Here is a 26,357-nt window from a genome sequence, read left to right as displayed (position 1 = left end):
GGCGTCCAGGGACGTCCAGGCTAGGTGGGAAATGCAGGGATACCGGGATAGGGTAGTGGGGCTGGTTCTAGGTGGGATGTTCATCAGGGGCATTGGTGTGAACTCAGTGGGCTGAATGGCCTGCTTCCACACTGTAGGGATTCTGAGATTCTCTCAGCACGAGATGCCAAGTGGCCTTCTATGCTGTAGTTTTAACGATCAGCTGAAATTATGCTTGTTTTGAGGAGAAGACTGAAAAAGAGACAACATTATCTGACTGCTGCAATTCTTAAGAGGGTTGCAGCCACTGTGAGCCACGTTATTTTGCACACACTCATCTCAGAAGGTGGCATAACAAGTTGATAAAGTTGTTATATTTGATAACAACATTTAAAAAAAAAAGTGAAGTACGTGAATAAGGAAGTGGGGCTCAACCTTTTACAAATTACTTGGTCAGCCCTCCGCTCACTTTTGTCCAATCCTAAATGCCACACTTTTTAGGGAGGTGAGATGTTGGCTGAGTGGTATCGTCACCTAGATTTTTAGTAAAAGTGAAGTATCTTTGGTCTCAGCAGGCCGTAGGGCTGCTCTCATTTGGGGTGGGGTGGGGGGGAAAGAGAGAGCGAGAGAGAGAGAGAGAGATGAGCGGTGGTGAATTTAACTTGAGGGTCACCATACCTCAGATGAGGGGAGAGATTGAGAAGGAGAATTCTTTGTGACCTCAGCCAGTGCAGCACTTGTATCCAATCTGTTGACGTTGTTTTGCATCGCGAGCCAGTTGCACAGCCAGCTATGCCAACCAAACCCACTATTAATCCAGAGATGCAGGTAATGTTCTGGACACCCAGGTTTGAATAATCCCATGGCAGATGGTGGGTTTTGAATTTGATTAACTAAGATGCCATCGTCAATGTCAGAAAAGCTCACTTAATGCCCTTTAGGGAAGGACCTCCATCCTCGCCGGGCCTGGCCTACATGTGACTCCAGACTCTCAGCAATGTAGTTGACTCTCAGCTGCCCTCTGGGCAATTAGGGATGGGCAATAAATGCTGCCCTGGCCTCATCCCACACTTGAATTTTTTTAGAAAAGCCATTATAGAATGAGGGCATCACTGGCTCAATCAGAGCTCAGTTGCAGATTTTTATTGAATTCAAATTCCACCATTTGCCATGGTGAGATTTGAACCTAGGTTCCCAGAACATTACCTGGGTCTGTGGATTAACTGTGTAGACACTAGGCCATTACTGCCCCTTGCATTTATATAGCATCTTCCAGGATGTGTCATCAGATTTACACTTGGGTTCAAGGACTTTGTTAATTTGAATAAATTAGAAAAACTGGGATTGGAGTAGGGAAGGTGACAGAGGAATTTCCTGGAAATGTTTATAGAATTATGAGGCTTTTGCGGAGAAAAGAAGAGAAAGTGTTTCCACTTGGGAGGGACAGGAAATATGGGTCACAGATTCAAGATGATCAGCAAAAGAAAAACCAAGGAAGGTGAGCAGTTAATTCCATATGCAGCTAATTTCTCTCCAGTACTACCTGACAGATTCAGTAACTTCCAAAAGGTTATTGGAAAAGTTCTTGGAGAAGAGAGAAATTCACAGCACTGTAGTAAGAGCAGGTGAATATGATCAACTGGCTCACTCTTTGAAAGAGCTAGCACAAATGAGATGGGATGAATGGCCTCTGTGCCATCAGCTTCAGAGAGTATATCCTTTTTGCTTAAATGACTGCACTTTGGAGCTAACTGAAGAATTAGCTGAAATAATGTAACTAAGTAAACAGCAGGTGTGGTTTGCTTTTCAGATCTAATTTAATTTTAATCTGAATATATTGGAGTAAGTGTTTAATTAAAGTTTGCTTTCAGTTGTCCAAATTCATCTCTTATGGGTAGCAACGTCAAACAATTTAAGTAGCCCGATTCACTTGCTCCCAGAAGGGCAAAATTGTCCGATTTCTAGTCTGTGGTGGAAGGACTGGTCATCATTAATTAGAATCACAGAGGTATACAGAGCCAAAAAAGGCCCTTTGGCCCATTAAGTCTGTGCCAGGCATGAACAACCGCCTATTCTAATCCTACTTTCCAGCACTTGGCCCTTAGCCTTGTAGGCCTTAGCAGCGTCAAGTTTGCGACTAAATACTACGTAAATGTTATGAGGGTTTCTGCCTCTACCACCCTTACAGGCAGTGAGTTCTAGATTCTAACCACTATCTGGGTGAAAACATTTTCCTCACATCTCCTCTAAACCTCCTGTCCCTGACCTTAAATTTATTGCCCACCCCATCCAAAGGGAAGGTTTCTTCCTGTCTACCCTGCCTATGACCCTGACAATTGTTTACATCTCAATCATGTCCCCCTCTGTCTCCTTTGCTCCAAGGAAAACAGCACCAATCTATCTGATCTTTCTTTGTAACTAAAACTGTCTAGCCCAGGCAACATCTGGTAAGTCTCCTCTGCATCCTCTCCATTGCGAACATATCCCTTCTAGAATGTGGATTTCAGAACTCCTTGCAATTCTCTTGTGGCTTAACAAACCTTCCTGCTCTTGTTTTCTATGCCTCAGCTAATAAAGACAGATATCCCATAAGCCATTTTAACAACGTTATTGACATGCACACCAAGGTTCCTCTGATCCTTGCTGTATCCCACCATTCATCACAGCTGCCATTTGAACATTTACACTGTCTGCATGGCACTTCCAATGTAACTGCCACTGAGACTTCAAAGTTCAGAATCTGATTTGACCTCATTTTGTTACATATTTTTTCAATTGCACATCATAAGTTACTTTTGTGATAATTACAATTTACTAGTTCCACTTGTTTTCCTTAATATTTATCTGCATTTCCCCTCCCCCCAACTTCCTTACATTTGCGCTCTTGGAATATTACTCTTGAAATGTATTTACCTCCTCATAATACCTGCAAGTTAATGCTTGTTGCTTCATCCCTTGTATTGCCCAATATACCAGGCTTACTACCACCTAAATGTCTGTAGTTCTAACGTAAACTTGAGAGAATTTTATGCAGTGTGTTTACATCCTCCGAATTGACCAAAGTGTTTTACACCCTTTTGAGGTACTTCTGAAGTGTGCTCGTGGTTCTAATGTAGGAATCATGGAGGTAGTGGTAATGTCCCTGGACTAGTGATCTAGAGGATCAGACTAATGCCCCAGGAAGCATTATAGCCACTGGTGGAATTGGATTCCCATGGATAAATCCAGAATATGAAGTTGGTCTCTTATCGTGAGACTGTCATCTGTCATAAAGCCCTATTTCATTAATGATCTGGTGGGAAGGAAATCTGTTATCTTTAGCTGTTTGACTCCTGACTGTTAACTTAGCAGTTCACTCACTTCTAGGTCTATTAAAGAGGGGCAAAAATTGCTGGCCGTGCCAGAAATGTCCTCATCCCAAAAATTAACATTTTAAAATTACACATGATAAGCTACAAACACCATTGCAATATTTACTATGTTTCTGTGGTGTTTCTTTGAGAGATAAGTATCAACCTGAGTTCTCCTGTTCAAAATAACTTCATAGCATGTTTGATTTATTGTCATGCATACCGATGTACAGTGAAAAGTTTTGTTAATAGGCAGCTTAGAGTAAGCAAGGATGTACAGATCAAAAAGACTCAGACAGAGGCATACCACTTGTATTGCACGTGGTGTGTGCTGGGTGGTATCAACGTTAGCAGAATCAGCATTATTTGAGGCTAGAAAGTCCATTCATTAGTCTGATAACGGCCGGGAAGAAGCTGTTCCTGAACCTGCTCCTGTGTGTGTTCATGCTTCTGTATCTTCCGCCTGATGGAAGAGGCTGGAGGAGATCATTACCGGGGTGAGATGGGTCTTTGTTGATGTTGGCCGCCTTTCTGCAGCGGCGAGCCGTGTAAGTAGATTCCATGGATGGAAGGTTGGCTTTCCGCGATGGTCTGGGCTGTGCACTCCACCTTCTGTAGTTGCCTACATTCCTGGGCAGAGCAGTTGACATACCAGGCCGTTATGCACCCGGGCAGTATGCTTTCAGTGGTGCTTCTGTAGAAGTTGGTGAGGGATCTTATGGACATGCCAAATTTCCTGAGCCACCTGATGAAGAGACATTGTGCCTTCTTGAATGTTGCATCTACTTGGGAAATCCAGGACAAGTTGTTGGTTATCGTCACTCTGAGGAACTTGATGCTGTTCACCCTCACGACCTCAGTTCTGTTGATGTAGATGGGGGTGTGTTCTCCTCCTCTCTTCCTGAAGTCAGTGATCAGTTCTTTAGTTTTAGTGATAATGGGAACTGCAGATGCTGGAGAATCCAAGATAATAAAGTGTGAAGCTGGATGAACACAGCAGGCCAAGCAGCATCTCAGGAGCACAAAAGCTGACGTTTCGGGCCTAGACCCTTCTTTAGTTTTGCCAACGTTGAGAGAAAGGTTATTTTCATTGCAACATATCACCAAGCCCTCTATCTCCCTTCTGTATTTTGACTTGTCATTGTTAGATGTCTGCCCCACTACGGTGCTGTTGTCAGCTAACTTGTAGGTAGCGTTTGTTTGGAATTTGGCAACACCGCGGTAGGTGTACAGGGAGTACAGTAGGGGGCTGAGGCTGCATCCTTGCGGGGGCTCCAGTGTTGAGTTATATTGTGGAGGAGGTGCAGTTACCCATCCTCACTGATTGCAGCCTGTGGATCGGAATGCTGAGGATCTAGGTGCAGAAGGTGGAGCCAGGACCAAAGCCACGCAGTTTTGAGATCAGCCTGGAAGGGATAATGTTGTTGAAGGTGGAGCTATAGTCAATGAGCAGGAGTGTGGTGTGGGTGTATTTGTTCTCCAGCTGTTCCATGGATGAGCGCAGAGCTAGGGATATGGCAACCTCTGTGGACCTGTTACGTTAATAGGCAAATTGCATGTCTATTTGATACAGCAGACTATTTCCTCCAGTTAACACCTCACCTAGAAGACACTGCCCTAAAACAATGGCATGTTCCCTCATCTTACTGCAGCCTGACCGTCAGCTTCAGTTTTGTATTCATTTTTCTGGAAGGGGGCTTGAAGTCTTGTCCTTGTGGTTCCGTAACTTGACTCTGGTCAGCTACAATGCAATTGACATCTGCATATGTAACACACGGATGGCAATGCAAACAAGGTAACTCGATCACAAGAACTGATGGAAAAGCAGGATACTGCAACTACTGGAAATCTGAAATAAAACCAGATGCTCAGCAGCTCTGGTAACCATTGTGGACAGAGAAGCAAAAGTCAAATGTTTCACTCTTTAAAAACATTGATTTCTGATTTGTGGTGGAAGGACAGCAACCTGAAACATTAACTCTGTCTCCCTGTATGTCTCGCGCTCTCGCGCGCGCGCTCTCTCTCTCTCTCTCTCTCTCTCTGTGTCTGTCTCTCCCAGAGACCTGCTGAAGATTTTCTCTGATGCTTTCCAGCTGTAAGCCCAGGAACGAATCTGCCTTACCTTCATTTCACTAGTCAAATGCAGTCCTGGAGGTTTTGCATGCTCTGTTTTAGAATGAGTTGATTTGGAAATTTGTACCATTTTTGCATTTTGAGCAGCTGTGCACAAGTGGATCAGAATCAATAAATTCCAAAGAAAAATTTAACAATTGCCCTGAAGTGAAATTTACAATGTTATGGGTAAACCGTGAGAATGGGATTAAGTGAATTACTAGCACTCACAGACAGAACGGGCTAAATGGTCAGCCGTGATCTTATCAGTGTGCAGAGTCAGCTCAACGGGCCGAATGGCCTATTCTTTCTCGTGTGCATTTGTGTGTAATTTGTTAAGTAATTATATTCTAATTTGTTGGATGTTAATGATGTGTGTGAATCAGTGTTGGTGCCCATCCAGCTTTTCCCAAGGGCATAGCGTCAGTCACAAAGTCAAGTCAAGTGAACACAGAATAGCAGTGCAAGACTGTGCATTGCATCAGCTAGCCCAATTTGTTTCCTGGCCACTTTTTTCCTTTTTCATTTTGGTTCCATGCAAATTTGTTTCTGTTCTGGTGCCAACCAGCACAACTTGGCATGGTAGGAATTGAACTGATTCCTAGATTCTGATCAGATAGTCATAATTACAAGGCTGTAGTGTTACACTACAGTGCAAAGGCAGGTTCTCCCTTCTGCTTCACCTTGAGAGCGTGACAGGATCTCGGACCCATAGCCAGAGAGTGTCTCCTGATAGGGTAATGCTTGTATTGGAATTCCGTGCTGGTCTGTTATTCCGCATGATAGGAGTTTTGGAAAAGGAAAAGTGTAACAGTTTGCATTCACCTTGAAAAGAGAATGTTTATGAAGTTTTATGAAATGGACCCGGAAGGAGCATGTTAGTTTAAGTTTATTACATGGTTTGAGAGGCCATCTGGCACCCACACGGTTCATTAGTATCATTCTTGTATCCCTTTTCTGATGTGTAACGTTAGCCTGAGAATCACTTGTTCAAGGTTGTAAAAAAATTTATTATTTGTTGTTTGTGGATTTTAGTGAACACGGTCAGTTTATTTTGCATTGCAGATGTAAATCATCCCAATGAGGGGACTGCTTTAACAGATTACTAATTAATTGTTGATCAAAAATACCAGAAGACAATAATTGCCAACAAAGGAAAACCTAATATTTTCTAACCAACCCGTCCAGTGATGTTAACTCACAACTCTGGAGCATGTGAAACTTGAACCCATGTCTGCTGGCTCAGAGATAGGAACACTACTGTAATGCCACAAGAATCCTGTTCAAATCATGCCCTCTGACAATTCTTGTGGCACTACCATTGCTGAAGTGGAACTGAGTCCACGAAAAGATCAGCCACGATCTTACTGAGTGGTGGAGCTCATGGGCCAGACAGCCTACTCCTGCCATTTCACATGTTCTTATGAATCCCTCAATCCAGTATTGAACGCTCCTCTGCCCCAGCCCCATGTCACCCTGTGTCAGGAGAAAATGGACAAATCGGCTCTAATTTGTAGAATGTGAGCTTAGTAGGCAAGGCACCATTTACTGCTCATTTGACTTTTTGTTTAATTGATGCATCGGGTGTGGGATCATTAATAAGTCCAGCATTTGTCGCCATCCCTAATCTTGAACTGAGTGGCTTGCTGGGCAGTTTTCAGGAGGCATTTAAGAATTAATCGCATTGCTGTTGATCTGGAATCACATGCTGGCCAGACCATGGAAGGATGGCAGAGTTCTCTCCTTTTAAAGGATGTGAAATGAGCCAGATGGTATAATTCATGGTAACTTTGCGGTGTCATCGCACAACCTAGCTCTCTGTTCCAGTTTGATTAATTCAGTGTATTCCTCAGTTGAAGTTTCACCAGCTGCTATAATAGGATTGAATCCATGTCCGCAGAGCACTGGCCTGAGTCTTTGCATTTTTGGTCCAGTGACGTTACTACTGTCGCTGCTTTCCCTCAACTGCCCTTGAGAAAGTGATGATGAGCCACAGCCTTGAACCTCAGCTCAGAAAGAATTAAAAAAAAATTTGACCCCACGACAGTGAAGGAACAGCAATTATTGGATATGTGACTAAGAAGAGCAGTGATGGTATTTCTGTATACCATTGAGTTTTGTGTTCTCCATGTTGGAGTTTGAGAGTTTGGAAGGTCCTGTCAAAGGAGGCATGGGGAGTTGATGCACTGGATCTTCTTGCTGATGCTGTGCACCAGTGATGGGCTGTTTTAAAAATTCATCGTGGGATACGTTCATTCCTGGCTGGGTCAGCATTATTTTGCCCATCCTTAATTATCCATGAGAAGGCCCTCCTGAGCTGCTGCCTGGAACTGCTGTAGTCATTTGGGTGTAGAGACATCCTTGATGCTGTTGGAAAGGGAGTTCTGTGTGTTTCATCCAGTGACAGTGAAATAACGGCAGTACAGATCCAAGCCAGGGTAGTGTGAGACTTGGAAAGGAACCTTCAGGTAGTGGTGTTGCCCTGCATCTGCTGCTCCTGCCCTTCTGACCGTTAGGGGCCATGGGTTTCGGTGCTAGCCAAGAAAACCTGTTGAGTTATTACAGTGCATCTTGCAGAAGGTACATATTACTGTCCCTCTGGTGGTGAAAGAAGTGAACATTGAAGGTAGTGGATAGGGTGATAATGAAGTGGGCTGCTTTCTCCTGAATAGTGTCATGTTTCTCAAACAAATAGCGCATGTTCCATCTCACTCCTGACTTGTGCCTCGTCGATGGTGGAAGTGCTCTGGGGAGTCAGGAGGTGAGTTACTCACAGCAGGATTCTTCATCTCTGACCTGCTTTTGTAGTCACACTATTTATATGGCTAGTCCACTTCCACTTATGGTCAGTGGTAACCCCCAGGATGTGATTGTGGTGGACTCGGTGATGATAATAGCATTGGATATGAGGAGCAATGGATAGAAGTTTCTCTTATTGGAGATGGTTGCTGCCTGACACGTGTTTGGCACAAATATTACTTGCCACTTGTTGGCCCAAGCTTGGATGCTCCCATTCTTGCTGCGAATGAATGTGAATTGTTTCAGTGTCAGATGAGTCACAAATAGTCCTGAACATTGTGCAAACATCCCCTGAGACTTATTCTGACCTTACGATGACGGAATGGTCATTGGTGAAGTAGCTGAAGATGGTAAGGCCTAGCACACTATGCTGGGGAACTCCTGCAGAGATGTCCTGGCGCTGAGGTGGTTGACCTCCAACAATCTCAATCATTTTCCTTAGTGGCAGATATCATTCCAACAAGTGGAGAGTTTCCCCTTCATTCCCATTGACTCCAGTTTGGCTGGAACTCATTGATGCCCTACTTGGTCAAATGCTCCCTTGGTATCAAGGGCAATCACTCTCCCCTCACCTCCAGAGTTCACTGCTTTGTCTGTGTTTAACCAAAGGCTGGAATGAGGTCAGGAACTGAGTGGCAGCCGTGCCCTTTAGGACTTGGCTGGTTTGCTCTGGAGTGGGGCCACCATCTCATTAGGTGATGGACATTGACGGACATCCTCCAGGGTATATTCTGTGCCCTTTCCACTTTCAGTGCTTCCTCCACCTGAATGGTGCTCAACATAGACTGGTTCATCAGTTGAGACTTGGGGCTGGGTGGCTGTGGTTGGTTTGCTTGGGGCGTTGGGTGTGGTGCAGGGTGTGGAATTGACCTGCACCACACACAAATGGTAATCAGAGATCTTTGCCAGTGTTTAATCTAATGCCATGAGACTCCATTGCATCCAGAATCTATAAAATAGACGGCCAGAGCAGCAACTTTGAAACTGGTGTACTGGATCACCACCTAGGTTTTCCCTGCCAGTGGGACAGGACCTACCCAGGGATGATGACAATTAGCGTTACCTGAACATAGCCATGCATGCTTAAACATACTTTTTGTAGACAACACAAGGCTATTGCTTTACTAATCTGTGGGACGACACTCCCAATTTTCGCATCAGCCCACAACTGTTGGTGAAAAGACATTTTCCTAGGATGGAGGTAGTTATTATGAGGAGGCATAAATTTAAAGTGAGTGGTGGTAGATGTAGGGGAGATGTTAGAGGTAGGTTCTTTACCCTCTCCGGCAATGCATTCCATGCCCCAACCACTCTGAGTAATGGAGTCAGCCTCATTTAGATGCATTTAGCGGCTATTAGATAGGCATATGGACGATAGTATAAAAGGTAGGGGTGGAGGTTAGATAGACATTGGGTTTAGGGTAAAAGTACGACACAACATCGTGGGCCGAAGGGCCTGTACAGTGCTGTACTGTTCTGTGTTCTAGGACTTTGCAGGATCGACGGTATTGTGGTTGTTCTTGTCATTTTCAGTGCCTCAGTTGATGTCAAGTTGTCCAACTGGTTTCCTTTCCTTATGTTTTGTTATAGTTTGATACAACCATGCCTTGCTGGGGCACTGCAGAGGGTGGTGGACAGGGTGCCAGTGCATTTGGCTGCTTTGCCCTGGAAGGTGTTAAGCTGTTTGTGTTGTTGGAACTGCATGTCTGCTATCAAACTCCCGATTCGTGCCTTGCAGATGGTGAACAGGCTTTGGGAAGTCTGGAAGAGAGTTACAAATTTGAGAATCCCTTCTGTCTGGCTGATGTAGCTGCAGTATTACTTTTTCTATAAACCCTGTCAGAAAAATAAATGTTTGTGGATGTTTGGGTTAGGAGGAGGGCATGGTACAGTAGTTTGCTGTTGTGATTTGAATGAGTTATGACCTTCTTCAGTAGTCATCTTGTGACCATCTTGTGAGAAGTAAATTGGTGTCAGAGGACTGGGTGGTACACATAGGCCTGTATAGCTGGGTGATAGATCTGTGGTGCTACTTTAGCTCTGGTAAGTTGACTTTTCATCCGCTTTTAACTTGTGTGTCTTTCCCACAGTTGCACTGAAGGGCTACAGCTGTCTTGTGCAGAATGATCTTGACAGGAAATGCCACCAGGCAATTTGTTCACTTCAGTCTGAGGGACTTCCAGCACTGCAGTGAGAAACTATTTCCTTCTAAGGGAAAATCTTGCTTGTTCCAGGACAGATTGTGTTCCTCACCTTTTTACTCTTTACAAAGAAACTCTGCGTGGTTTCTCATCAAGCTTTTATTTCGGCGTTAAGCACCTGGTGTCCTTCAAATTGAAGAAAAACTAGGTTCTTTCCTCCCGCCCAACCTATCGTCATTGTCAGTGAGATAGGTAAATGACTTCTTTATATTCATTCACAAGAATGTGGACATCAGCTGAGCCAGCATTTATTGCCCATCCCTAATTGCCCAGAGGGCAGTTAAGAGTCGACCACATTGCTGTGGGTCTGAAGTCACATGTAGGCCAAACAAGGGCAGCAAACTTTCTTCCTTTAAAAGGCATTAGTGAACCAGATGGGTGCTTTCTGACAGTTGTTTCATTAGACTCTAGATTTATCTTTTAATTCACGTAAGCTGTGGCAGGATTTGAACCGAGGTCCCTAGAACATTATCTGAGATTCAGGATTAAATCGGTCTTTCCAACAGGCCAACCTTTTGAAGCCAATACTTTACCATTTTTTATTTTTATTGTTGATTTACTTTGTTATTGATAGCACCCTAGTCAATATTTCCTCCGCTTACAGATGCCCGCAATAGGCCTCAGTCAAACAGCTCCAATATGGACTGACAAAGTATGCAGAGAGTGAAATTCTCAAACTTGACACCAAGGGAGCTGTTGGCATGGCTGAGAATTTTGCATTTCCAAATTGCTTTGTTTTGTGGTAATTTAGGACTGGGACAACTGGAGAGGGGATCCCCAAGTATGACAGAGAGCCTGTTCTAACAGCACAGTGCACACTGGAAATGTGAAAACAGCACTTGGGATGAACACAGCGGTGGTCAGGCTGCCTCAGTGGAGAAGGTTGGGAGAGCTGATTCTCGCAGTAGACAGTTGTACAGATATCCTCCCTGTCCCCGGGTGCTCGCACGTTCCTGCCACAGCAATTCCACATTCATCACTGAACCTCATTTCTGATCGTAGCTGCTAGCCCCTGTGGTGCCCCAGGCAGAGTAGGGAATGGCCTCACCACAAGCATATTTTCATACAAGCCGTGCCGTCAGTTACCAGTTCGGCTGGTTCGACCAGAAAACCCCAAGCTGAGCAAAACAAGACAACAAACGAATGAACGAACGAAGGAGGCCCATTTCCAGCATTCTCCCTACAGGACAAGAAGTCAACACCTCTCCCTCAAAGCTGCGATCTGCTGCTGCCGTCGCTGGGGGTGAAATTATCCGCTTCAAGTTTGTGCTTAGTTTAAAACTTCTGTTTTAACTTTTTGTTGGAGAGGCAGTTGCTTTACTTAACTTTTTTTTTGGGGGGGGGATTCTGGTCACCGGTAAATCAACCCCCCCCCCCCCCCCCCCCCCCCCCGCCCCCCCACCTCGTCTGAATGTACGAAAAAGTTTTCTGGAATTTAATATGTTCTGGTGTGTTATGTGGGGTCTGAGTTGAGGTGGTTCAGGATGGTCTGCAGCGAGCCTCACTAGTATTTATAGTTCTGTCTGAGCGTATCACCCTCTGACCACCAAAAAAAAACCGATGAAGCTGATTATTTACCTGTCTGCTTGGCTCTGATGGTTGCCAGTCTTCAAAATAAAAAAATGACACGAAACAGAACGTTCTGGAGCAAATCGTCAGGTCACGCAGCTTCTGTGGAGAGAGGAAACAGAATTAACGTTTCCATTCCAGTACGACCTTTTTTTTCTTCTCGAAAATGACCTCGTTGATTTTTTTTTACAGATTAGTTGTGGTATCTGTCTGTTCCCTCCCCCCACCCTACCTCGTTGCAGTAATTGGGAGAGAGGTGCTAAAGAGGCGCAGCAAACTGTTCTGGGGGTCGCCAGAAGCCTCAGCTGTGAACGTAGGCTGCAGGACTCGGGGCTATGCAGTGGCCGTGAGAGCCTCCACCCCTGAAGCAGGAGGCCTGAGTTCAAGTCCCGCCTGCCCCAGAGTTGTGTGATAGCAACTCTGAACAGGTTGCTAAGAATACTTTGTTTTAACCTCCCGAAGGCTGAGCGGAGCTTTGACAGGACATGTCAAAATCTGGACAGAGTAGGTAGGGAGAGACAAAAACAGAATATGAATATGCAAGAAATGGAGGGAAATGGACCCCAAGGGCCAGCAGAAGGGATTAGTTTAATTTGACGTAGCGCTGAACACAATATTGTGGTTCAAAGGGGCCATTCCTGTACTGTACAGTTCTGTGTTCAGAATTTGCTGGAAAACTCAGCAGGTCTCATGACATCTGTGAAGGGAAATCACATTTTAGGTCGAGTGACTGTACCTCAGAATTGTTTCTGATTTACAGCATTCACACTTCTTTTTCTTTTGGCTTTTATTTAGGTAGGGAGAAAGGTGCTTGTTTTTGCATAATCGATGGGCCAAATGACCTATTTCTATGTTGTACACTTCCAAAACTCAGAAAAGGATGCAGAATGAGAGAACAGGGTGATTTGATGTGAGAAGAAACACTAGGGTGTGGGGTGCGCTGTTTGGAAATATAGTGGAGACAGCTTCGACTGAGGCATTCACCAGAATATTGGATGACTATTTAAATGGAAACAAATAAAAAAAAATTGCCTAAGTGGTGACAAAGTCAAGACTTTTAATCTTGCCCGTGACAGAAATTAGGATGCAGGAAACAGATTAGGAAAAAAGCTCACCAAATCTGTTTCTTGTAGTCATCCGAAACTAAGACACAACAGAAAGCTTTGACGACTTGTCTCATTTTATTTCCACAACGCTGTAGTTCTGTACTACCAAGAACAGTATTCAGGGCTTAAAGGGAAAAGGTAGGAGAATGATGCTAAGCCATAATGCTCATTCAGAGAGCCAGTCCAGATGTGATGGGCTGAATGGCCTCCTTCTGCACTCCAGCAGCTCTGTGATGGACTTGCTTGTGTAAATTAGGCTGCATGTGAATGATTATCCTTTTCATTTGTATTTGAGACCTTTTTCTGGCCCACTTCATTGTGTTTCCCCCACTTACCTGGATTACTTTCTGAAAGGTTATCAGTCCTCTGCTGATCTGTAGGACAGTAGCAGAGAGAAGGTGCAAATTCTGTGAGCTGTTTTTTTTGTTTTAATAAGAGACTGACTGACTATGGATCATGAAGAAAACTACTCCAAAGTTAGCTGAAGTTCCTTGATGCTCATCAGGTGGCAACAGAATGGCGAACACGAAGAGTTGGTTCTGATCTGATCCCCCTGAATCCAACATTGCCTGACAACTCAATCTCATGGGAGGCTTTTGGAAAATACGCTGTAGCTCTTGGCTTTGGAGATCTCCCAGGAGAAGGGTTTTACATCAGTGCTTCGACGGTGTAGCAAAAAATCCTAAGGCATTTCACAGGAGCATTAGTGAGCAAAGTACATCATCAAGCCCTTTTTAAAGGGATATTTGGACAGGATTTTAAGGAGCAGAAGGGGGAATGATGGAGAAGTTTATACAGGGAATTAAGGAGCCTGGAGTTGAGGCAGCTGGCAGCATAGCTACCCCAGTAGTGAAGTTTCAAAAGTTGGAGATGCAGACAAGATTTGGAAGCGCAGATCCATTATTCGGGCTGGAAGAGATTACAAGAACAGGGGACTGTGGTGTATCGTTAGAAGGGAGCAGTCTTCCTTCAGATCACATTGTTGTTGATCCTGTTATCTTATGAATTTTAAGACTTATACTTCATCTCACACAGATAAATGCCTTTCTTCAAAGTATTAATGTACCAAACTTGCTGTTGGGTATGCTTTGGTTCACGTTCAAATGCATTATTACTGTCAGTTATTAATAATAATCACTGAAAACCACTGATAAATCACTTTACTTTGCTGTCAGTGTTAAATAATTGAAGGAGGGGTTAAAATGCCCTAGGCAAACTTGTTGAAAATAATTTTGCAGAATTGCCAACTTAAAGTTCATTACGTTTAATTATCTGGGAAACCAGCCTGCCAGACACTAAGGATCAGAGCAAGTTTCTGGCATATTCAGCTCGGTTTTAGAATAAGTATTTAACTTGTTTCATTTTCATGTCATTATTTTTTAGAAAAAAGACATGTTACTTGTACCCACATGTCAACTTTTCTGTGAATATTCTTTGTGTTCTTCCTCTGCCCCATTGAGTACATTATAAATCATGGGATGCTTGTTGAGCTATAGTATCAGTGCACCCAGGTGCCAAGATATCGCACAAAGATGCGATACAACTGCACTACAATGTCGAAGAGTTGAGATTTGCATTGAAATGTGGAGTAAAAGATACCACATGGGTGTATGTGTATGTAGGCTTTTACTGTGTACACACCTCTGTCCCCGAGATAGTTATCCTTTTTTTTATATAGATTCATGGTATCATATGTATGTGTGGGTGGTGCACTGGAATGTCACTGGACTAGTAATCCCAGAGGCCCAGGCTAATTCTCTGGAGGCACTGGTTCACTTCCTATAAATGAAATTAATTGAATGTGGAATTGACAGCTATTCTGCGTAATGGTGACCTCAACATTACAGTATTAAAAACCCTGAGGAAGGGTCACTGGACCCGAAATGTTAATTCTGATTTCTGTCCACGGATGCTGCCAGACCTACTGAGCTATCCTGGCAATTTATGATATTGTTGAAAAAAACCCATCCAGTTCAGGGGAGGAATTTTGCCATTCTTGCCTGGTCTGTTTATGACTCCAGACCCACAGCAATATGGTTGGCTGCCCTCTGAAGTGGCCCAACAAGCTGAGCAATCAGGGATGGCTTTGTCAATGACTCACAGACCCCACATCTCTGAATGTGCAGTGATGTGAAACTATGGAAGCCCTGACTCAGTGGATAACTGCCTCTTTCTTAGTCAGAAGTTTGTGCTTTCACATTCCACTCTGGAGACTTGAGAAAGGCAACCAGGGCTGGCATTCAGGTGTACACTGAGGCAGTGCAGCATTGTCAGTGGTACTGTCTTTCAGACAAGGCACTGAATTGAGATCCTTCTGCTCCCTGCTGTCAATATAAAAGTATTTCTGTGACCAGCTGGGTTGTTCCCCAGGGTGATCGAGCCAGTGTTTCATCCTCTAGCAACACCATAAGCAGGTGACCTCCTCTTTTTCATCACATTGCTTTTTGTTGAATTTTGTCATGCTTGCTATAAGTAAACAGTAGCACTTCAAAAGTGTTCACTGGTAGTAAAGCACTTGGGAACATCATATGATCATGAAAGGCACTATATAAATGCAACTGTGTGTGTGTGAGGTATATATTTTTATGCATATATATGCACACTATTAGCACAGATTTTGTTTTGTTGTGTGTGAGAGATGATTCTATTTGCAATTAAATGAATTGTCAGGAGAAACTTTTCTAACATTTGTATTGAGGAATCTTTTGGGTTGCTCTTGTCAAAACGCACTCAGTTGCCCTACAAGAGGGCTCCCTTGTCTATTAACCATGTGATCAAGTCATTCGGCTTGAGAAGAGAAGGCCTTTTGATTAATCAGCTACTGCTAAGAGGTGGTTCAGTGGCAGGTTTGTGCTTCATTCAAAGCGCGAGGAGCATTTTTTTGAGCATTTTACTTTTTCAGTTAGTGTGTGTGTGTTTGTCCCGAATGTAAAAATATTTATAAAGTCCTGTGCTTTTTTAAAAATTATTTCCTACAGCACCAATTTCATACCAGGGCTCTATCATTACTGCTTAAAAAAGGTTTCTTTTGTAATGATTGCTTTCATCCTCTGCCGATGCTTGTCATAGTTTAAGGCTGCTAAAATGTCTAATATGCTTGAATGGTTAAACAATCTTTAATTCTTCATGTGCAATGATGATGGTAAGAATAAACTGCATTCCTGTGTCTGTCTGCCCTTCTTTGTTTTCATCTTGACTCGGGATCCTATAGCACCTTGATTGAACTAGAGAAGAAACATGATGATGCTGGCCATTGGACATAATCTTTTTTTTCCTTGTGGTGTTAGAATAGCCAGTGAAAGTACTGATTCTTAATGATTTTCTTAACTTCAGGTAGGATACTCTGCACTAGCATGTCTGTGACAGAGCAAACCTGACTCAGCAAGAAGTTTTAGCTACCACCGTAAAAGGCTAAAGCGAAGCTGAATTTGTTTTCAAAGCAGCAGTTCTTCATTAACTACTGTCCTAAGAGGCTTGTACCCTTCTCCTTCCCCACCTCGTCTCTCTGCAGTCGCCATGTTTTTGGGAAGGTGAGGCCTGTTACTCACTCTCTCTCCTGTGCAAACCTTTTAGAAATTGAACTACAGATGTTGGCGCTGAAGGATTGGGAGAGTATATCATCAGTGTTTGCTTTGATATGGTGATAGAGTTGGACGAAGGAAAGCAGCAGGAGGTTTGTGTGAAGCATAACTCAAACACAGCCGTATTGGGCTGAATGGCCTGATAGTGTTGCAAAGATCAATATGATACATTCACCTCAGAGGCTGTGGATTCAAACCTAACTGGAGCTTGTTAACCCATGTGGGACAGAGTCTGGAAACTGTAGCATCATTTTGAGCGGCTGTTTTCATGTGGGATTAGATTTCTGACTGTTCCAGTTGCTTTGCTTGGGGAAGATGGCAGACGCTGAAAGAGCCAACATTTCTGGTAAGAATGTGGTGCTGGGAAACCATTCTTAAAAATGCTACAAGCTCCTATCAGTCAGACAGCATCTCTTGGAGATTACTGAATTACTAGAGTGTTTCCACCGATTTGTTTTTTTTTCCATTAGTTCTGTATCCTGACCAATATTCTTCCCTTTTGTTGTGGGAGCTTGCTGTGCATGTTTTCTGACACTGCTTTCAGTCACTGTCTGTGAAACACTTTGTTCTATGTCCTAGAACCATTTTGGTTCTTTGCAAAGTACCTGTTCATTTGCTGAGTGGAGGTTCATAGTAAATCTGATTTCACTAAAAAAAAATTTCTGGTTGGTTATGGAAAGCATTTCCACTGTGAGTAAAACTGATACTCTCGTTTGGTTAACCATTGCAAATCTACGTGTTCTGAAGCAACAGAAGTTTGTAAGCTGAACTTTTTTTTCCTATAAAAAGAGTCACAAACACACCTTAATAACATCCTCTGATTCCATCCCTCCCTGTCTCTGCTAATAAAACCCCATCCATGTTTTTGTGATCTCTAGGCTTGGCTATTCCAGCACATTCCTGTCTGGCCTGCTGCATTGCCCACACCAAAGCTCATCCTTGCATAATAGACCTATTGGTAATTAGCCATTTACTTCACCACAGTTTAAGGAAAGTTGCTGTGTCCAAATTAGCCACTCACTGCCTTTCCTGCAAAACATTAATTATGCTTCAGAATTAATTAAGGGGCAGAGAAACGGTTTCGTGAGCCTTGTCTTTGTAGATGGGAGAAAAGTACTGTTTCAATATGTGCTATTTCCTTTGCGTAAAGGAGTTACGTTTTAGTTACCTAAAACTGTGCTACCCATGTTCTAATTTGCACCAAGCTCCCTTCTACCATATTTGGATTTGTTGACTACATTGAGTCCTGGTTAAGCAATTCCTCAACTTTAAAGATTCACATCCTCATTTTTGAATTCCTTCAATGTCTTGACCACCTTTTCTTCATGATCTGTCCATCTGCAGTACTCCGATATCTTGTGTGTCTCCATTTCTGGCCTCTTGACCATCTGCATTGTTAATCACACCACTGTATTGGTGGCTGTCCTTCAACAGCCAAGACCCTAAACTTTGGAATTTGCTTATTACACCTTTTCTGTTTCACTGTCTGCTTTCCTCCTATGTAGTTCCTTAGCATCTCCCTCTCCTTTGCCCGAGTATCTCCCTTGTGTCAAAATCTATATGCTACTGTTTTTACAAAGTGCCTTGGGACATTTTGCTATCTTAAAGGCACTTTATTAATGCAATTTGGTGATGTTGAAATTGGAGCTTGTGATATGTAAGCAGTTTTTTAAAACATGAAGCAACTATCCATCTTTCAACTATTTCCCTTTAATCTCTCACTGGAGTTTTATCGTGGGTGCAGCTTATGGTTTTCGGTGTTCAAGAGACAGTTGTATTCCCTTAGTAAGCACTTCAAAGATCTGCAAGCACATCACATGAAGGAAATACTGTGTATTGAATGTTACTTTTCTCCTTTACACAAAACTGCTTCCGTGCCCGAAATAAATTTGGAAGCATATTCCTTGTTTTGTAGGAAACATGATGACCATTTTGAACAGAGTAAGATCGCATAAACAGCAGTGAAGTAAATAGCCAGGCGATTTTGGTGCAGTCGTGAAGAGAGATGCCGACGTGGACACAGCAAAAGCGTTTTCGTCTTACTAAAAAGTGCCATAGGACTTTGTTTTTCAATTGCAGGTCTCTTCGTGATTTCATTAGAAACAAAGCACACCAACGATGCAGCACTCCCTCAACAATAACTGACAAAACGTCTAGTGCATTTAATGTTAAAACAGTAGTTTGCTCCTTCTCCACAATGTAGTGATCATCAAGAAATGCGTAAAGGTACAGAGCAGGAAAAGTAGGTAACCTGGAGATGCTCTAACTTGGTCAGATCAGTAAGATTGCAACAGACTAGGTCATTGAGCATGACAATGACATGGATGCACGGTTGACTGGTGTGCTTGGCCGTCCATAGGCTTTGGTGACATTAGCATGCTCCACTGAACTATCTGATACTGTTATGTGCTTAGGTCCTGCAGGAGGCCTGGAGCATTTCGGCCGACATGTTTTGAGCAACAACTTAACACGAGCTATCTGATTTTAAAGTAACCAATCCCAAACATTGAGGAAAAGCTAAGAACCTTTCCAATGGAATTTTACAAAAACAAAACAAGTGGAGCTAGTTAAAGAAAGCTTATTGGCTAAGTTGAGCAAATGAGCATTTAATTCTTCATTTGTTGGAACAGAGATATGTAGGGTGTGTTTTTGTTTTTTTTGTAAGATCATTTTTCTTCAAAGTGCTTCCTAAAAAGCTGCATATCTAAATACTTCCTAATCTGCAGACAATATCAATATTCATCAATGTATTTACATCCTATTTAACTCCATATTTCCAAACCTTCTGGTCACATTTATTTCAATATAATAGTGTAGGTTAGATGGGCTTGAGATCAGTATGACAGGTCGGCACAACATCGAGGGCCGAAGGGCCTGTACTGTCCTGTAATGTTCTATGTTCTAATATTTGAAAGTGTCCATGCCCAGCTTTTGAATGGGCAGCACTGAGGTAATCAATGGTCTGGAATGCTGTAGTTACAGAGTAATGGTGACAATGGGGAGTGAGTTTTCCTGTGCACCTCCCACACTGACCCTTCCTGCCACCCTCTAATCCATCACCAACTTAGTGACCATAAAATCGCCTCACTCTATCCTCCCCAGTCAATTTTGGGCACTTTTAAGAGCAGTGGTTGACCATTCAGCCCATCGAGAACCCATTCAGAGATGTTACACACCACTGGAGCAGATGGGACAGAACCCAGGTTTCCAAACCTGGAGGTAGGCACACCACCGCTGTGCCACAGAGCCCTAGTGAGTGCTATCGATTATTTATAATCAACCTGTTTAAATGTGTTATCCCCTATTCCCAATTCCTCCGCCTCCGCCCCGACTCCCACAGCTACCTAGAATACACCTCCTCCCACCCACCCTCCTGCAAAAATTCCATCCCCTATTCCCAATTCCTCCGCCTCCGCCGCATCTGCTCCCACGACAAGACATTCCACTCCCGCACATCCCAGATGTCCAAGTTCTTTAAGGACCGCAACTTTCCCCCCACAGTGATCGAGAACGCCCTTGACCGCGTCTCCCGCATTTCCCGCGACACATCCCTCACACCCCGCCCCCGCCACAACCGCCCCAAGAGGATCCCCCTCGTTCTCACACACCACCCTACCAACCTCCGGATACAACGCATTATCCTCCGACACTTCCGCCATTTACAATCCGACCCCACCACCCAAGACATTTTTCCATCCCCTCCCCTGTCAGCTTTCCGGAGAGACCACTCTCTCCGTGACTCCCTTGTTCGCTCCACACTGCCCTCCAACCCCACCACACCCGGCACCTTCCCCTGCAACCGCATGAAATGCTACACTTGTCCCCACACCTCCTCCCTCACCCCCATCCCAGGCCCCAAGATGACATTCCACATTAAGCAGAGGTTCACCTGCACATCTGCCAATGTGGTATACTGCATCCACTGTACCCGGTGTGGCTTCCTCTACATTGGGGAAACCAAGCGGAGGCTTGGGGACCGCTTTGCAGAACACCTCCGCTCAGTTCGCAAAAAAACAACTGCACCTCCCAGTCGCAAACCATTTCCACTCCCCCTCCCATTCTCTTGATGACATGTCCATCATGGGCCTCCTGCACTGCCACAATGATGCCACCCGAAGGTTGCAGGAACAGCAACTCATATTCCGCCTGGGAACCCTGCAGCCATATGGTATCAATGTGGACTTCACCAGTTTCAAAATCTCCCCTTCCCCTACTGCATCCCTCAACCAGCCCAGTTCGTCCCCTCCCCCCACTGCACCACACAACCAGCCCAGCTCTTCCCCCCCACCCACTGCATCCCAAAACCAGTCCAACCTGTCTTTGCCTCCCTAACCGGTTCTTCCTCCCACCCCAAGCCGCACCCCCCGCTACCTACTAACCTCATCCCACCTCCTTGACCTGTCCGTCTTCCCTGGACTGACCTATCCCCTCCCTACCTCCCCACCTACACTCTCTCCACCTATCTTCTTTACTCTCCATCTTCGGTCCGCCTCCCCCTCTCTCCCTATTTATTCCAGTTCCCTCCCCCCATCCCCCTCTCTGATGAAGGGTCTAGGCCCGAAACGTCAGCTTTTGTGCTCCTGAGATGCTGCTTGGCCTGCTGTGTTCATCCAGCCTCACATTTTATTATCTTGGAATCTCCAGCATCTGCAGTTCCCATTATCTCTAAATGTGTTATGAGTCAGGACTTGAATCCTGACCTCCTGGCTAAGAAGCAGGGTTACTACAACTGCTGCAGAAGAGTCCTTCAGGCCAGAGGATATTTTCCTTTTCTGCCTACACCACGCCAATATCACTTATCAGTTTTTATTTTCGATACACCTCTGGAGTGGGTGGGACCTGAACCCAGGTCTTCAGGCCCAGAGTCAGGGATACTACCACAGTGCCATAAGATTCCCTTCAGCCCATCAAGCTTTGTCATTTGTTTAATTCAGTGTGCTTAGGCTACAGGTGCAGGGAGCATCGTTTATCAAACATTTTGTGAGCTTTAGCCAAACAAATTGGTGCCTTTTTGAGGAGGTATCACTGACCTAATGTAGTAATTGTGCAACGTAGAGGAAACCAAATGTGGTTGACATTGATGATCTATTCTAATGAAACATGTATTGTATATCTGCAGGTAAATGGTTGACATGTCTGCCACTCTTCACAACAGCAGGTATCTGGGAATTCCGAGTTGAAGATGGGGCACGCGCATAAAGACGTTTCAACGTTTTTTCTAACCAGTTTTAAGCATGTTTGTTTCTGGCTTTTATTTTCCAGGTGGTTAAAGTTTGAGGAATTAGAGGTGGAAATGGAACTCCCAAATCACGCCAAACAACTGCTGCTGCAGCTGAACCAACAAAGGAGCAAGGGATTCTTCTGTGATGTTATCATTGTGGTCGAGAACGCCCTGTTCCGTGCCCACAAGAACATCCTGGCAGCAAGCAGCATGTACTTTAAGTCCCTCGTGCTTCATGACAACTTGATCAACTTGGACACTGATATGGTCAACGCCACCATCTTCCGACAGATCCTCGATTTTATCTACACCGGGAAGCTCCTGGGCACGGACCAGGCCAGTGAGCAGAACTTTAACGCCCTCCTGACAGCAGCCAGCTACCTCCAGCTCCACGACTTGGCTGCTGTTTGTCGGAAGAAGATGAAACGCATCGGTAAGGCTTTGCACGGCAAGCTGATGGGCCCCGGCCCTGGGAAACCAGGGAGAGGGCACAGGTTGCCCTCGGCCCCGGTCATCCAGCCACGCTACTCGGGTTCGCCCGAGGCGCTCCAGAGGCTTCAAGCCGGGGAGCTGCACCGGGTGGAAGTTGCTGGGGACGAATTGTACCTCGCTAGCTCGAACAAAGGAAACCCCCACTCTCACGGCCAGAATGGCGGCACCAGCAAAAGTAGCAATACTAACAATGGCACCAACAGCAACAAAGGGGAGCAGGAGCAGATGCTCGGCCTGGACCTGTCTAAGAAAAGCCCTTCAGTCCCTCCCCACATGTCTCAGGAGGACATGCAGCTCGGAGAGTGCAGCCAAGGTGGCTCTCCCCGTTCTGCCTCTGTTTCTACCACCAACAGTGCCCCCTTTGAAGACAGCGCCACGAACCCTCACAAAGTGGAGAACAGCGAGTGCTCGGAGAGGAATGACCTCGGGTCTGACACCCAGAGCCTGGCAGACACTGGGCAGCCCAAAGGCTTCCGGCTGGCGGTTCGTGGTGCCAGCTGGCTGAAACAGGAGAAGATGTACGGCAGGCCTGAGGGCACCAACTGCCGGGACGAGGGCGGCTCGCTCCTCAACGGGGTCATCATGGGGCCCCTGGTGAAGTCGCTGGAGCGGGATTCCGGTCGCCACTTTGATCACGCCATGCGCTGCAAAGAGGAGGAGGACGACGAAGAGGAGGAGGAAGGGGAGGAGGAGAATGGTAAAGAGTGCAGCGAGGACAGCGCCCAGAGCGGTGAGGAGGAGGCAGCGGTGGCCGTGACTGGTGGAGGAGGAGGAGGGGGTCACGGTTACAGGCCAGGCCAGGACGGCTTCGAGCCAGCAGGGTACGGAGACAACCTGTACGTGTGCATCCCCTGCGGCAAGGGCTTCCCCAGTTCAGAACAGCTCAACGCCCACGTCGAGAGCCACACCGAGGAGGAACTGTACCTGAAGGAGGAGGCGGACAGCGGCCTGGCTGCCCCAAACCCACCGTACCCCAGCGACTCACGGCCCTACAAGTGCTCCGTCTGTGAGAAGAGCTACAGGGACCCATCCACGCTGCGGCAACACGAGAAGACCCATTGGCTGTCCCGGCCCTTCCCATGCAACATCTGTGGGAAGATGTTCACCCAGCGGGGCACCATGACCCGGCATATGCGCAGCCACTTGGGCCTGAAGCCTTTTGCGTGTGAAGAGTGTGGCATGCGGTTCACGCGGCAGTACCGACTGACCGAGCACATGCGGGTCCACTCGGGCGAGAAGCCCTACGAATGTCAAATCTGTGGTGGCAAGTTCACGCAGCAACGCAATCTGATAAGCCACATGAGAATGCATACCTCACCAACATAAGCCAAAGACTCCAACCTCAATTTATATATTTTTGTGTGCGTGTGCGTGTGCGCGTGTGTATGTTTCTTTTTCTCTCCCACTTCTCCAGCCTCCTTTACAACATGTTTTCGATGGGAGAACGAGCAATGGGGTTGGGTGGGTGATTGATCGGGAACGGGGTCTTTAGTTTCGAATAGATGTTTAGGGAAAGAAAAAGAATCCTCGAAGCTTCGAGGCGCTTGTTTTATTAAGGAGTAAGGACCTTTTGTAATTTTTATGTGAATGTTTAAACTGGAAAGTTGAGGATCTAGCTGGGGTAGCTTGGTGTAGGCTGGACTTGCTGTTATTTCCTTAGGTACATTTTTCCTTTTGTATTTTCTCCCGTGTTTAGCTCCTCTCCCCGTGCTGAATAAGTCTGACAGAAGGGACTTGTCAGCTTGCTACCTCTTCACGATAATAATTTATAAGGAAAGAAAACTAAACGAAAGAATTAGTCAAAGAATATTGCAAGGGAAAGGGGTGGGGGGGATAGATTTCTCTTTTTTAAAAAAACATAATAACAATGAATTTAAGATTTAGTATTTCCATTTTGACATTGTCCATCCCAGCTCTTTTTGATTCTATCCAAATATTGGCTGATTTCTATTTTCCCCAAGCCAGACCAGATAAAACTTATGTTTTATCTGCCTTGACCAAATTATCGGACAGTGTACAGTGTTTTGAATTTTGAGCCATATACATGTGAAGTCATGACTGCTTCAAAGTCACTGCAGTCATGCTGGTTAATGGTCAGTTCCATGGTGAGGGTAGGGAAGAGTGTGGGTTGGGGGAAAACAGGCTTGTATTTTCAATAGCTTTTTATTGGTGAGCTGCTGAAGCCAAGAGAAGATGAACAGCATGATGTGGAAAAAGTTAAACTGGTGTTTACATAGGTCTGCTAGCCAGTAAAGGCCTACCCATTATTGTTAGCATGGTACGGAAGTTATAGTGAGGACAGCAAGGTGTGAGAATAATGAGCTTTTTTGTCTCTTAGCTGTACATTCCTGATGAAACCAAATTCACAATTGCTGCATAGAAACAAAGATTATTATTGAATCAGGGCACAGAGAGGCAGATTTTGATGGCTTTGATTGGAACAGATTTCCAAAGTAACTTCTTCGGAATAAGTTTACAAAGTATCTGTCAGAACAGCGCCTAAAACGCCCTAATACAAAGATACAGAAAGCTTTTTTAAACAAATATATATATATATATATATAATATATATATAGGGCTGGTTTAGGGTTTTTGTGTTTCTTTTTTAAGTGATAATTTCACATTTTGACAACCGATTGAGTTCTAACATTGTATGAGTCCTGATGGAAAAATATCTTTTTTGTTAAACCTCTCAAACCAAGTGTAGGTACGGAGGAAGGAGGGGATTCACAGGAAAGGGACCCCCTTCTTAAATGAACCAAGTTGAGTCTTTTTCTTGGCATTTGGGGTGATGGAAAGACTTGGACAGCACATGATCATATTCCAGTTTGTTTTACTGAAGGGGCACTGGGGCAAGTCTAAGTATGGTCTTTCCTTATTTCCCAAGATAATTTTTTTTTTGTTTTTAAATATATATATTTAATATATATATATGTTGGGATAAAACGAAGATCTAAACTAAACTAAACTAGTGATTACAGCTTAAACAATTGAAAAGAGTGCAGTATCGTTCTCAGCACTTAAAACAAGTACGACATTATGTCTGTGTACAGCGAAGGTATTGTACAGGAGCTTTCCTTTCAAGTAGTTATGTAGAATTGCAGTTGATAGATTTTTATTCAAAGGAAAATTTAAAAAAAAGTTTAAAAAAAATAAACTTTCCAAACTGTGACAATAAAAGGTTCATAATTCAGGGATTGTTCAGCACCTGCACAGTGCAGTAATCTCAACTACATTTATATGATGTCGTAATGTATCGAGACATTTTCTGTATTTTAATGAGAAGCAGAACACTAGTTTCATATTTAAGATTTTGATGGGGTGGGGCGGGAGGGGGTACTTTTTTCAGATACACACAAAGGGCCTCGGATGAGGTTTAGGCAGCTCATGCAAAAAAAGTAAAAATATAGGCTGTAGTCATTCGTTCTTGTTGATTTTTTTTTTGGGTTTTTTGTGTTCCTTTTTTATTTTGAAAGTTATCAGAGTTGTATAAAAAATAAAGCTCATACCCAAATTCACAAAAAAGAAACTATTTTTAAACCAAAGCACATTTTAATGAGTATAAAAAAGAACCTCATGTGACTCAAATTATGTATTTATCTCATTGTTTACATGTAAACTTTCGACAGTCTCAGACCTCAGCAAAATGCTTCTTTCTGACAAAAAAATGGTGCAAACTTAACACTTTTTTGACAGTGTTCTTTTTATCAATATATGTATGTATTTGCAGTAATGAATGTATTTATTTCTCTTTTTGAATCCTGTACACACTGTTTGCATTTAAGTTTTTCAGTCCATATGCAAGAAGCTGTATAAGTTGGACCTTTTACAGAAAAAAATCTCAGAGACTTACCACATAGCCATAAGCCGCATAACCTGTGAAGATGTTATTTGCAAAAGACTGGACATTTTTTTCTCTCTACTGGCTTTGCATTGAAGATGTAATA

At 44.2% G+C, this 26,357-nt stretch overlaps 1 protein-coding gene across 3 annotated transcripts in view; it reads left to right on the top strand.

Annotated features, from left to right (window-relative positions):
• hic2 (hypermethylated in cancer 2) overlaps window positions 1–25,707 on the top strand; it is an 81,138-nt gene extending 55,431 nt beyond the window's left edge. For 2 of the 3 annotated variants that reach the window (XM_048556181.2, XM_048556182.2), the window contains one exon: window positions 21,960–25,707. In XM_048556181.2, coding sequence (XP_048412138.1) covers window positions 21,991–23,736 — 1,746 coding nt within the window. In that variant the 5' untranslated portion in view covers window positions 21,960–21,990 and the 3' untranslated portion in view covers window positions 23,737–25,707. Of the gene's footprint in view, window positions 1–11,632; window positions 11,704–21,959 lie in introns of those variants that run through there. The other variant, XM_059654938.1, reaches the window with a different exon arrangement.
• The last annotated feature ends 650 nt before the right edge of the window (window positions 25,708–26,357 follow it).

The sequence above is a fragment of the Stegostoma tigrinum genome, chromosome 26, assembly GCF_030684315.1.
Source record: "Stegostoma tigrinum isolate sSteTig4 chromosome 26, sSteTig4.hap1, whole genome shotgun sequence".
In the NCBI taxonomy this organism is placed as follows: Eukaryota; Metazoa; Chordata; class Chondrichthyes; order Orectolobiformes; family Stegostomatidae; genus Stegostoma; species Stegostoma tigrinum.
Note: the sequence above shows the minus strand (reverse complement) of the source record. Positions and strands in the feature narration are given on the sequence as shown.